Genomic DNA, 12,804 nt, shown 5'->3' on the forward strand with positions numbered 1-12,804 from the left:
ACCAGTCTAGCAAGGCCATATACAGCCCTCATGCAGTATACAGTAAACGCTCCTCTGTGTGTGTGTGTGTGTGTGTGTGTGTATGTGTGTGTGTGTGTGTGTGTGTGTGTGTGTGTGTGTGTGTGTGTGCGCGCGCATGTATTGACCTTGTTTAAACAAACAGTCAACCGGCCCCCTGGCTCTCTCTGCCCTCCCTAGTGTGCTGGGCAAACAGCAAGCCTGTGTGAGCTGTGTGTGTGTGTGTGTGTGTGTGTGTGTGTGTGTGTGTCCATAGATCCCAGATCGTCGTGCCACAGTAGCGAAACCACTGCCAGATAAAATGGGCCCACTCGTGACCTTGACCACCATTGCTCCTGTTTCTACATTTGTCATACACACATTTTAGCCAAACACACACACACACAAACCTTCTGTCGCACACACATTTTAGCGCCACACACACACACACACACACACACACACACACAAACCTTTCCAAGGACCACAGTTTACACCAAAGTCAGTGTGCTTAAATCCACACATTCTAATACACACACCCCCTCTCTCTCCAACACAAGCTACAGGGCCGTAGTTTACACCAATGTGAGTGTACGTAGCGCGTCGCTCACACACACACACACACACTCACACACACACATACACGCATACACACAGAGAGAGTCTCACCATGGCAACAGTGGAGCAACACAGGGAAACAACTTGGCAGAGTCAGGCGCTCGCTGTGAGAAAGTGTCGAGTTACGGCAGAGGGCTAGAGCTGAGGTAGGTGAGAGGCGAGGACAGGGACTGAGAGAAAAGAGTGACAAAGGGAAAAGAAGTGGGAAGAGATGAGAGGAAGAAGGAAAGTAAGGATAGGAGACGGTAGGCGATAAAGTAAGTAAGGAAAGAAGGAAATATAAGCAGAAAGAAGACAATGAAATGAGATGAAAAAACAAAATGAATGCTTTAGTTGTTGATGAAACACAGTATGTGAAGAGAAGCAGTGTTTTGCAGCAGGGAGCAGGTGATATTCTCACCTTTGCCCATATAAATATCTCATTATCACAACCCTTGGAGTGCAGATCAACTCTCAGTACAGCTGTTGTTTTTATATTTTTTTGTATTTTAAACAAAACTAAAAACCCTGTGGTGTGTGTGTGTGTGTGTCTCACTGCCTGTTTATGTGTATATGCAGTGATGGGAGCTGTTTTTCCCGTCAGCTTGCCTGCCTTATTACTGGACCGGTGGAACAGATGAAGGCCAAAAATAAATGGAGACTTTATTTAGTGGGAGCTGAGTATGTAACCGTATCCAGCGGTTTTATTTTAGGGAGTTCATCCTAAACTCGATCCACAGTCAGCAGCAGCAGCGGCAGCAGCCGTGAGTTAGTTACAGGCTTCAACAAGCACAGGCCCGGGGACATGTGACTGGTGTTAATGTCAGTGTCGTTTAATATAAGAACTGATCTCTATCAGGCCCCAGTTACTTGCTGACTGACCAGCAGGGTCCAGTGCACTCTGGCCAGGCAGAAAGGTGAGGAGTTAAAAGTGCAGAGACCACCCTCCTGTGGTATTTCACACTCAAGCATAGATTTAGGGGGTGGCGGAGGGGTGACTCAGGAATGTCAAACAAGTCAAGGGTGTGTGTCGTGTGCATTTCACTGTCGAGAAGTCTCCTTTGCCAGGACCATGGTACTATCCATGTGTGCTTGTTTACATGTCCTGCTGTTTGCAGGTGGTGTTTTACCCTTTTTCTGAACTGAAGGTGCAAATAGGCCCCCTAAAGTGTGCTTAGACTACTATTTGAGGAGCTCATGATATTGTAGAGATGTAAAAACATGTTGTTGATGTTGGAAAGGTTGAAAAAGATCAATGAAAAATGAATTAATAATTCTATTTAGGTTTTCCTTTTCTTTGGAAAACTACCACTAACAACTTCTCACATGAGCTGACACGTTTTTTTTCCCCCCGTTTAGTTTTCATCCCCTTCGTACCAGTACTTGGTGTTAAAATAAATGTTATTCTTTGAACTAGCACTATGGTGTAAGGCTTTCATGTGTTAAGTTATTGTTGTCTAAATTAATCAAATCGAATTGAACCGAGGAAATGCAAAACAGAAAATAATTGTGTTTTTAGAAACATTTGTGAATGTGGCAGGGTGACTGAATTAACTTGGCTATGTGGTAAGTTTCTGTTTGGCCGGGAGTGTCTATTCACTGGGACTGCTGAAGTGAGCCCTTTCTTTCTGGCCCTCTAATCAGGTTTTCCTGGTTGATTATTTGATTTGGAAAGAACTCCTGGCCTGTTAAGTGTATGTTTGTCAACACTCTGGCTCCAAACCAAATCCCTCATGTGCAGAGACGGAGAAATACAGAGAATACAAGAGGACACAGAGGGATGCAAGGATGAAGAGGGCAAATGGAAGGAAAGAAAGAAAGAAAGAGGGTCTTTTTCTGTTTCTTAGTGACAGTTCATAGTGCTGCGTATGATGGACAAACTGAAAAAATGAAACTTATACAACCTTTTACAACATTTTTAACCTCAGCAAGTTCAGGTGGTGGAAAAGTTTATTCTTGATGTTAGTGCTGTATTTTTTATCCCCAATTTCTGTGCTTTTAGTGGTATTCTGATTACACGTTCCCAGTGTTTTTTAACGTCTGTCTATCCTCTCACACACATACATTTCCCCAGACGCTGTTAACTCATTTTATGCTGTCTGGAACACACATGGTGCTGCAAATAAACATGCCCTCATTTATGGACACACAAATACAGTGTGCACTATGTCATGTACACAGACACATAGACATGTGTACACATGCAAACGCTACCCGTCTGTGTTCACTTCCACAGTGTGCAGACATGATCATAAAACAAGCGACACAAGCCACTAGACTGTTGATTCCTGTGACTCTGTGTTTCTTTGAATCCAGAATGATGGTGTCATTTATGGTCATGGATCCATTCAGACCAGGATGCATAATTACCTGTTAGCTTGTTACTAGCAAGATTTATACTTTCATGTGGTTCTTAAGATCTAATGTGGCTTCCAAATATGAACCCATTACTGGTTATTATAGGGGCCTCATGTTTTTCCTTGGTGCAACTTCCTTCCGAATACATTTCGTGTGGAACATCCAGTCGTTTTGAATGTTTGGTTGGTTTGATTCCAATTCGAGATGGGTGATGAAAGCAAAGTGAGGAATTTTCTCACCATTCGCTGTGGCTGTCAGTTCAACTAGACATTTGAATTCAGAAATACACGCTGTCTGTGCATGTAGAGTTCACATGCGGTTTTGTGCGAGGAGGAAACTGCCTTCTCTGGCCATCATCCTTGTGGTCAGTCACACAGAAATGTCATACTGACTACTGCAGCACCCTCTGCACTACAAGGATCAGTAGCAACCTCAAACTCATATACAACACACAGACACACCCAAAAACAACGTGAATTACTGATCTGTTTAGTCATTCACTGTAATTCAGACATGACTCCATCACTGAGGAGTTGAAACACATTTGGAGGATGTGGTAGAGGAGACGGGAGTTATATCAACATACCTTGGGGCGGGGAGTTTTTCCTTCAAAACAAAGGCTGGAAATTCAGTTCACTGATTTAGTGGTACACAACAACAAACCAACAGATATTACAAAGCATTTGCAGTGGAACAGTAAAAACATTACTCATTGCACTTTGCAATTTAGTCTGTAAAACCAGAACAGTTAATAGATTTGGGAGATAATATAACTGCAATTTCCAGCTATGTTTTCAACAGATTTTTGGTCAAGTAAAAGTTGTAGGCATATTTTGAAAGTCAAGATTATTTATGTTCTGAAGATGAAATCATCAGTCAGTTAACAGTCTTACCCTGTCTAGTGTGAAATAAGTTCCATGTTTCTTTTTTTAAAAATAATATAATATAAAAGGCTTTTTTTCCATGCAACCCTCACTGTTTCCTTTTTGCATTGTGTGCCAGTGTTTTGCTCTCTTTGACTCTTTATAAAAGATTCTTTGACTTTCTTAAATGAAGTGACAGATAGACATCAGGTGATATGGTGACTTGTCTGAACCGGGCAGGTCCACAAGTTGAATGGCTTTTTCCTACATTCACTCTGAAGCTGCATTAGTTACGCCAGCCTGGGATTTCACTTAGCAGCCCATACTTGAGCGTAGCCTTTGGCCTAGACGCTCCAAATCAACCTGAGACAGTGGGATAGCTACACTGGAAATGGAGGAGTGGTGGTCAGTTTATGATTTAAACAAGGCACTGCAGAGGAATTTGTTTTTGCCTTTTGACAAAAACATCTTTCCTTATGGCTCTCTATCTACAAAAGTTATTCATATTGAAGTGAACTGAAGACAGTTGTGCATCTACTTGCAAACTTACTGTTAGTAGTGGTAAACTTTTTTTTTTCTTTCCAGAAATTTATTCATTCCCTCGTATTCATTTTACTCAACAGTCTTGTCATTAGTCCTTATTGAGTTCACTAGCAGAACTTTCCTAGATGCAAGGCTTTTACTGAGCTCAGAACAGAGAATCATTATGAAGATTTAAGCTCCATCACTCTGCCTGCCTAGCATGTGCCTCTGGAGGCTCATCCTCTCACAAAACCTGCTGTAAACACAGCATATTTCAGTTTTTCCACAGCTTGTTTCAACCGAGCTGCCCCCGTACCTCAACTTCGTTCACCGCAGGGTCCCGCCTCAGAGGCAGTGAGTGAGAGAGAGAGATGATGCAAAAGTGAGCACTCTACTAGTAAATCCCATGACAGCAGTTCTCATCAACACAGATTCCACCACTGATTCCAGTGCACCTTTTACCAAAGCTGGAAATAAGTCTTGTTTAATAATGCTGCTGCAAACCATAGTTTAATAATTGGCCTCCGAGAAAAAGTAAATATTATGAAACCAAGCATGCATTGCACCTGCTCACTGTTTTTCTCAGGTACGTATGTTTCCAGGGCCTGATTGTGACCAATTTCAGCCTTTTCATATTAGCTGGTTTTGGAACAGCACATGACAAATCCCAAGCTACACCCACTTTCTCTCATTCCACCCACCACACTTTTGTACTAAACATTGACACAGGGGTGTGTGCAGCAAACCTAAAGAGAGGAAAGGGTCAGTAGCCAGCTGTGGTGAGGTTGAGGCTTGGCAGTTCCTGGGGTGAAACAGCAATGAAAGGCCTTGTTCTTTTCTGTTACCCTGAATGGGCTGCCCTCCATCTGAGCTGGAGGTGTGGGCTACAAATGCAGTATGGTGGGAGTGTGTATGTGTGGAGGGGTTGGGGGGGTGGGGGAGTGTGCCATCCTGCCGTCACGGAGTCTGCCAAGTATAACATTACAACAGTAGTGGGATTGTGTGGGACTGTGTGTTTGTTCTGTCCCTCTGAGGAGGAAAGGTCCCGCTCTCCTTTCCATCTTCCCCTTGTCTATACCCAACACACAACACTTTTCCTTCATTGAAGATCTCACCTGTCTGAGTGGAAACTGGGGTGCCACCTCTCGGGGGGCTAATGTAGAAGGCAGCTGCTGCTAGGTGCCCTATGCCAACCAGGCTGGCGCGCATGAACCCTTGGTTTTGAAAAGACCGTTGACATTTTTTACTGGCAATTTTTTTCCCCCCATTTAACCACAGTGTAACTATTAAAAGGCTTTTTATATGCATGAGACCTCACAGAACGAGTTGAGGATCATGTGAATGATGCTTATTGTATACTTTTGTTATATTTAACATTTACTAGAGCACATAAGCTCAGTAGATATAAAACTACCACAGATCTGTATCATATTTTTCATCCTTCTGGTTATGTGTATTTGTTTTATTTGTATTTTAACAAATTAAAACAATGTTGGAAATCAGTGCTTGGAGTTTTTGTCTTGACAGTCTGTGAGTCCACATCATCCTCAGCATGATCATGGAACTGACTTGCAGCATGTATTTATCAATTTTTATTTAATTGGTATGATGGTATAGTACACTGGCAGTTTGTTCTTTTCATAATCTTTTAAAGCCAATTCAGTGTCCTTGCTTTCTTTTAGTTTTCTCTTCTGTGGTAGCCACTCTAGCTGCACTCAAACTTGTTTTTTCTTGGAACGATTGACCAAGTTTCAAGGTTTTGGTAAGGATTTTGGAGGTAACAGTGTCCTGCACAGAATCCTGTTAAGGGGCAGGCGAGCAAGGGGAAAAAATTATAGGTCTATTAGTTGAAAACATCAGTGTCAAACTGGTTGGAGGCCAAAGCGCCAGATGAATCTCCATTGGCCCTGCCAGAAATATCACAACACCCTCGACCTGACATTTAGATTCCCTCCAAAAAAGGTGGCCTTCTGAAAGCAGTGGAAATGAATAGAGTATTCCTTTGTTCACACCTCTCATCTGGATCCCAAGAACGAACATCTGTTTTTATTCTGTTTTTCTATCTCTCTCTGTCATGTCTCAGCTCATTGGCTACAGTGAGAAGCCCGTCAACCTGCAGATGTTCATTGGAACAGCAGATGACCGTTATTTGAGGCCGCACGCCTTCTACCAGGTGCACCGGATCACGGGGAAAACCGTAGCCACGGCCAGCCAAGAAGTTTTGATCTCCAGCACCAAAGTTCTCGAAATTCCTCTCCTGCCCGAAAACAACATGTCAGCCAGGTAGGTGTCAGAAGCACTTCAGGTTTACATTACATAGTTATGAGCTTACCACCATGAAGAAAACCCTGTCGAATGAAAAAATAACCACATTTATGATCATACAGGGTTGTAACATCTTCCAAAGGGGATTTTATAGATTAATTTAAACCAACAGGAGTGTCGAGCACAGAAGGAAAATTTGAGGGCTTCCCATGGAGTAGAGAAAACTTTATTCGACTGTTTATGATTCTGCATCACCCGAAAGATTATATTTATATAAGGTCTGGTTTCATTTACTTTGGAATTTGTAGGAAGGGATTTGGTAGGGATTTTCACATCTACTGTTGTAATAAATCATATTCACAGGCATTTTTAATTTGTGATTCAACACTTAATTTTCCTCCCATTGCCAAAGTCCTGCTGGGCTTGTGGTTTGTTTTATCACTCCCAGGCACTTCACTACTTAAATATGTTTTAGATGATTGCCATCGTTATGGTGCTCTATGGAGCCAAATATTTTCCCTCTACCTTGCAGTATCGACTGTGCTGGCATCCTTAAACTACGGAACTCAGACATTGAGCTGCGGAAAGGAGAGACGGATATAGGAAGAAAGAACACACGGGTCCGCGTGGTGTTCCGAGTTCACATCCCTCAACCCAACGGGAAGGTGCTGTCGCTGCAGGCTGCCTCCATTCCTGTGGAGTGCTGTGAGTGTTAACTTCCTAGTCTGAGTCACACACAAACACACACACCCTAACATATTCATTCAGAAAACCACACAATCAAACACACACAGGAAAAACACACACCGACGAGTGCGCACACAAAACGTTCCACACACGTTTTTATTACCAGACTACTTGCTGATTTAGGATGTTGATTTAATCTATTGTTTGCACTTATTGAAAGTCACTTTAGATAAGAACATCTGATAAAAGTTTAAAATGTAAATGTGCACAGTTCTGTCTGTTCCCTTTTAGTCTAGCAGTTACCTAAGAAAGTACACACACCAGCAGCACATCCACGTGCCCACACAAACAACAAGAGAACAGCATGGCCATATTATATTGGATTGCTTGAAATTATAAGGTGTCCCTGTTATTTTGTCCACTTACAATATATACATTGTACATAGTCTGCACTGAAAAATTGACTGCAGTGTGAATGAACACAGCTCAGCAAATGATCGTCCTCTTTTCTCTGCAACCCCTGCTGCGTCTCTCCCAGCCCAGCGTTCAGCTCAAGAGCTGCCCCAGGTGGAGAAATCCAGCCTGAGCAGCTGTCTGGTCAGTGGGGGAGAAGAGATGGCCATCACTGGGTCCAACTTCTTCCCAGAGTCCAAGGTCATCTTCCTGGAGAAAGGCCCTGGTAAGAGTTGTGTCTGCGCAGCAGCTTAGCCTAGAACCAGCACTCCAGAAACAGCTTGTGCCAATTACATGTGTTAAAAAATCGTATTTCATGGTTGTCAGAAAGACTTTCTCAGAGAGGCCACCATGAGTAAAACATTTTAGAGAGGGACAATCATATTCTTCAGTGGCCCAGTGAGGAAATTTGAAATTGTGTTTATAAACCTTATAATCTGGGGTTGGTAATAGAATGTACAAATTGATTACCTAAACTCTCAATTATCTTATACAGAGAGGAGATGTGTGCCTGTATATCTAGGTGTGCATGTTTAAGTGTGTCTGAGGATGATTAATCAGCGTAATGTGGAGTGAGTTGTTTTACTTGTGTCCAGTGATAGACAGTTTGGTCAGTTCTCAGGCACAGTGATACCAGAGGAAAATGTAAATCTGGAGCCCTGTGATATACAAATATTAAAAAAGTAGGTTTGAATCTATATTTTGTGAGTAGCAGACCCAACCTAATTTCTTAGTATTTATGATAGTGGGATAATAGTTTTACTTGTATGCTCTTCTGCAAAATGTTCTTCATGAAAAGGGTCTATGGTCAGATATTGTCGGAAGTAAACAAAAATATTTAGAGAAAATGTATATTTCTCCACTATAGTAGCAAAATTGTGTGTTTTGGTGTGTGTGTGTGTGTGTGTGTGTGTGTGTGTGTGTGTGTGTGTGTGTGTGTTTGTGTGCGAGCCTCAACAGATTATGTCTGTTAGTGGTGTTGTCTATCAAGATGACAAGGCAATACACTATATTACATGATACAGACATTACATTACAATGTTTTTATTACAATGTTAATGTAATAAAAATACTTCAGATCAAACCACTGCACTATATTCTACAATATATTATTTATATATAAATGAAAAAGCATGATTTTTTGTTTGACCCTGTTTAGTTTACTTTCTTAAACTCTGCCATTAAGAAAATGCAAACATTTCTGTTTGTATTAGTTTATACGACAATAAAAGTAAAAATGCAAAAAATAGAATATTTATAGAAAATCCAATATACATGGTGACGGTAAGCAAGACTTTTTTATGTCATTGCTATCTAAAAAACATACATACACAGACACAACCTTAACCATAATAAACTGATTTAATGATGAATTACACAAAACCGATGCATACTTTATCTCTCGCCATTATGTGTAATAGTCAATCTCCACCAGTGAAGTGGCGCCCTCATTCATTGGCAAGATGCTGCTGGGAGGCCATGTGCAGGATCACTCCTACTGGTTGCTTGTACCACCTGTGTGCTGGGAGCTCAGGGGTCAGGACTGATATAGAATGAGTCTCTGCCAGGAGGAATGTGTTGCTCTTTTCCTGAAACCAGTTTTTGTGACTCTTTTCGACAAATGCCTAGGTGAAAGAGATCACATAGTTTCTTTTAAGTCACTCGTCTTTCTATGTATGATCTTTTTTCTCTTTTGTGCACCACTCCGTAATAAAAACACATGTAATGGCTGTTCCCTAGGATGGAAATTTTGAATAGAGAACATTCGTTGAGCCAGTCCCTGCCTGCCCGAGGTACCTTTTGTGATGTAGAGCAACGAAATCAAGTTCACACATGGCAGCAAGTTGAGTGGTGTTGTTTTTGTGAGTGAGAGCCATTCTCTTAAGATTTTCTAGAGGGAAAAAAGTGGCCTGGTGGAATGTCTTTAGCTCTTTGAGGTATACCAGGTGAAGCATGGCATAGAAAAGTACCACGGTTGAAGCAACTCACTGATGGTCGGGTCTTTATTATAACACTACAGCAAGTGGAAACATCAGCGCGGTGCATCCTGGGTACGGAGGAAAGCAGGGCCCCATGGTGCATAAAAGCAGTGGACTGTGGAAAGAGACAGAAAGAAAATGAAAAGGGAGGGGAAGATGATGTTGATTAGGTTTGTGTAAATGATCCCCCTCATCATGACTAATCTGCCTGCATTAGTGCAGAAAGCCACTGATTGGAGTAAGTATAGGGATGGAAGAAAAGGAAGAAGGAGGCAGTGACAGATATTTTTCCACCATCTTTCATAATTGAAAGACAACAGTAGATTCATGAAGAACTAGAGAGACTGGCCTATTGTTGCTAGTACACAGAGATTATGGGATGATATTATAAATGACCTCATTATATACAGAAACAGATCCTGGCTGTTGTTCATGTGAGATCATATTTTAAAACAAATACATTTTAATTTGTGTTTTGCTAGTTTTTTACACACCACACACTATCAATTTACATATTTATTTTATTCTTATGACAAGTGGATAATATGCTAAAAACCCAGACAGTGAAAGGACTTTACTAAAAAAAATGCTTATTTTAATATCTGTGAAAACCTTCCTGTTTTTCTCACCTTCTCTTGTTTTTTAATGCTTTTACCAGTGGCCTGATATACACCCTTGAAGAGAGAGAGTAAAATATATATATATCTGTTTATTTATTTATTTGACTTTTTGTAATAAGGTATTAGAAGTAGTATTTTAAGGATGATATAATGGAAGAGGAGAAAGAAGACAGATAACATGGAAAGGGTAGGGGCCAGAGGAATTATTGTCACAGTATTTATATATAAACTTATTCAATAATTATTTTTGTTGAAGGGAGGGTATACATACAACACATATTTATATATCCATCACTTAAAAATGAGATAAATATTTTAGAGTAACTAGACTTCATTAAACATCAAAATTTAAAACAGGTCCATAAATCTTCAACTTTGGATGAATGTTTATGTAGATTCATCCAAAGTTGCTTACTCAGAAGCTTTATGTAAATGAGTGGACTTTAAAGGCTACAGCAGTGACTGCCTTGAATAGTGACTAATACAGCATGTGTACTCCACGGTTACTCTGTTATTTCCGTTGTAAAAGCCGTTGTGTTTTAAAAGCCCAGTTGCAACAAAAACAGTAATCACACTTTTTGTTTTTGTTCGATCTTCTGGCACAACGGGCGCATGTTCTTTTTCCTTCTGACTGGGGTGCGTAGGGTGTCTGGATGATCCGAGTCATTGTCTTAGCGTGGTATGAGGTTCCTGTTGGTGCTTGTTGTCTGACAGAGCATGTGGGGCCCTTGCTCCTGCCTGTTGAATGTCAACAAGCCGCATTGCAATAATGCACTGCTGTCAGCTGCAAAGACATTCAAGGTCATTTGCTCATTGGAAATAACGACTCTCTGTCATCCCTAAGTTAAGCTCTTCCTTCACAACAGAGAGAACCTCAATAGGGTTATGACTGCCTAATGTGCCAGTGGATTACTACAACCAAGGCTTTGGTTACATTAATGGTAGGGTTAGATCACAACAGGTTAATTGGCGTCTTAAAGCTACAATAAAGGGTGGATTTTGGTAGGAAGCTGAATAGCCTAAATGTTACAGGGCTTATAGTTGAGTGCTCACTTTGTTAGAATCTACATATAGGCTCGTCCTCTCTGCAGACATGTTGCAGATGCCTGACGGTGGTATTTGGGGGAATCCTTTGGGTTTTGAGGAAGAGGCCATGCAGGTGCAGAGTATACTTGCACCATGTGAGCATCATGAAACAGACAACTGCAAATGAATTTGCATCAACTCAGAAGCTATTTGGTGATCACTTGGTTGTCAAATAAGTTTTTATTCTTCTCGATGTTGTGATAACTGTGACTTCTTCCAACCACACGGCAAGCCTGTCAGTGTTTTCACCCCAACTGCTTCCCTTCAAGCAGCTGCCCCTAAGATGTCTGGCCAAATAATTAGATCCCTCATAGGAAAACTGGAGAGGATGTTTTCTAGCCAGAAACCTGGCAGTGTGTAAAGGCATTTTAAAATAAATACAATTCCACTGCTCTCTCCATAATTTTAGCCACGCAAGACAAACAGCAGGATATTTGGACATTTGATTACTATTTAATAGCTGCTAAGATTATGGGGCTTCTGGGCCTTTAAAAATGACATCATTTTGATGTCTCTTGGTTCTCCAGAACAAATTGAAATCGTGTGCTTTCTGAAGCCTCTTGTGGTTCTTAAGCCCTGTCTGTTTGAGAAAGCACTGTTCACTGACATCATCTTTAGGAAAATAGAGGGACAGAACCACACCAGATGGAGAAAGTTACTTTGATAAATATCACACTTCACTTCAAAAGGGTTTACATTATAAAGCTGTAGTCATTAGTGATAATGTGCAGCCTGCGGGTTTATGACCACTTTTGTGTTTGTTATCAATTCAAATTATATTCATTTTGATTTTCACTCCACCAAAAAGATGTTGTTTTTATCCCTGTTTTAACTGTGTATTTGGAAGTTGCATGTCTAAATGATTTAGGCTGTTGTGTATGTCCAAAAACTGGCAGGTATGTGAAGATATAAAAAAATGGTACACTGCTTCATCACAAGTTTGTTTATGTCTACAGTCATGGAGCTCTCAGTTGACTCTTCATTGAAAAGCCAGACATCACTCTATTGGCTTTTGCCAGGACTGCTCTCAAAAGTTATTCCAGTCTTTTTGAAGATATTAGTCTAAATATGACTGCATGTGTTTTAATTTCGAAGTAACTAATGTAATATGGTTAATCTAATAAGAGTTTCAGATACACTTTAAATTGTTAAATTGTTTTAAATGTGTCTTTGCCTTTTTATGGCAATAGGAATACCACTGGTTTATGCATTTATCCAGTTTTTTTCTTTTTTTTTCTTAACCATGTCTTGCAGATGGACGGCCACAATGGGAAGTGGAGGCAAAAATAATCCGTGAGAAAACTCAAGGAGTAAGTAGTCATTTATTTACATATCTGTTGTTCTACAACATTTTTCCTTCAACATTTACACTTAAAT

The 12,804-nt window shown here is 40.7% G+C and overlaps 1 protein-coding gene across 3 annotated transcripts in view; it reads left to right on the plus strand.

Moving 5' to 3' along the window:
• nfatc3a (nuclear factor of activated T cells 3a) overlaps positions 1 to 12,804 on the plus strand; it is a 65,211-nt gene that overhangs the window by 34,934 nt on the left and 17,473 nt on the right. For all 3 annotated transcript variants that reach the window (XM_067593242.1, XM_067593233.1, XM_067593251.1), the window contains exons 4-7: positions 6,421 to 6,620; positions 7,135 to 7,307; positions 7,828 to 7,968; positions 12,682 to 12,737. In XM_067593242.1, the coding sequence (XP_067449343.1) occupies positions 6,421 to 6,620; positions 7,135 to 7,307; positions 7,828 to 7,968; positions 12,682 to 12,737 (570 nt within the window). The remainder of the gene's footprint in view (positions 1 to 6,420; positions 6,621 to 7,134; positions 7,308 to 7,827; positions 7,969 to 12,681; positions 12,738 to 12,804) is intronic.

Source organism: Thunnus thynnus, chromosome 1, assembly GCF_963924715.1.
Source record: "Thunnus thynnus chromosome 1, fThuThy2.1, whole genome shotgun sequence".
Classification (NCBI taxonomy): Eukaryota; Metazoa; Chordata; class Actinopteri; order Scombriformes; family Scombridae; genus Thunnus; species Thunnus thynnus.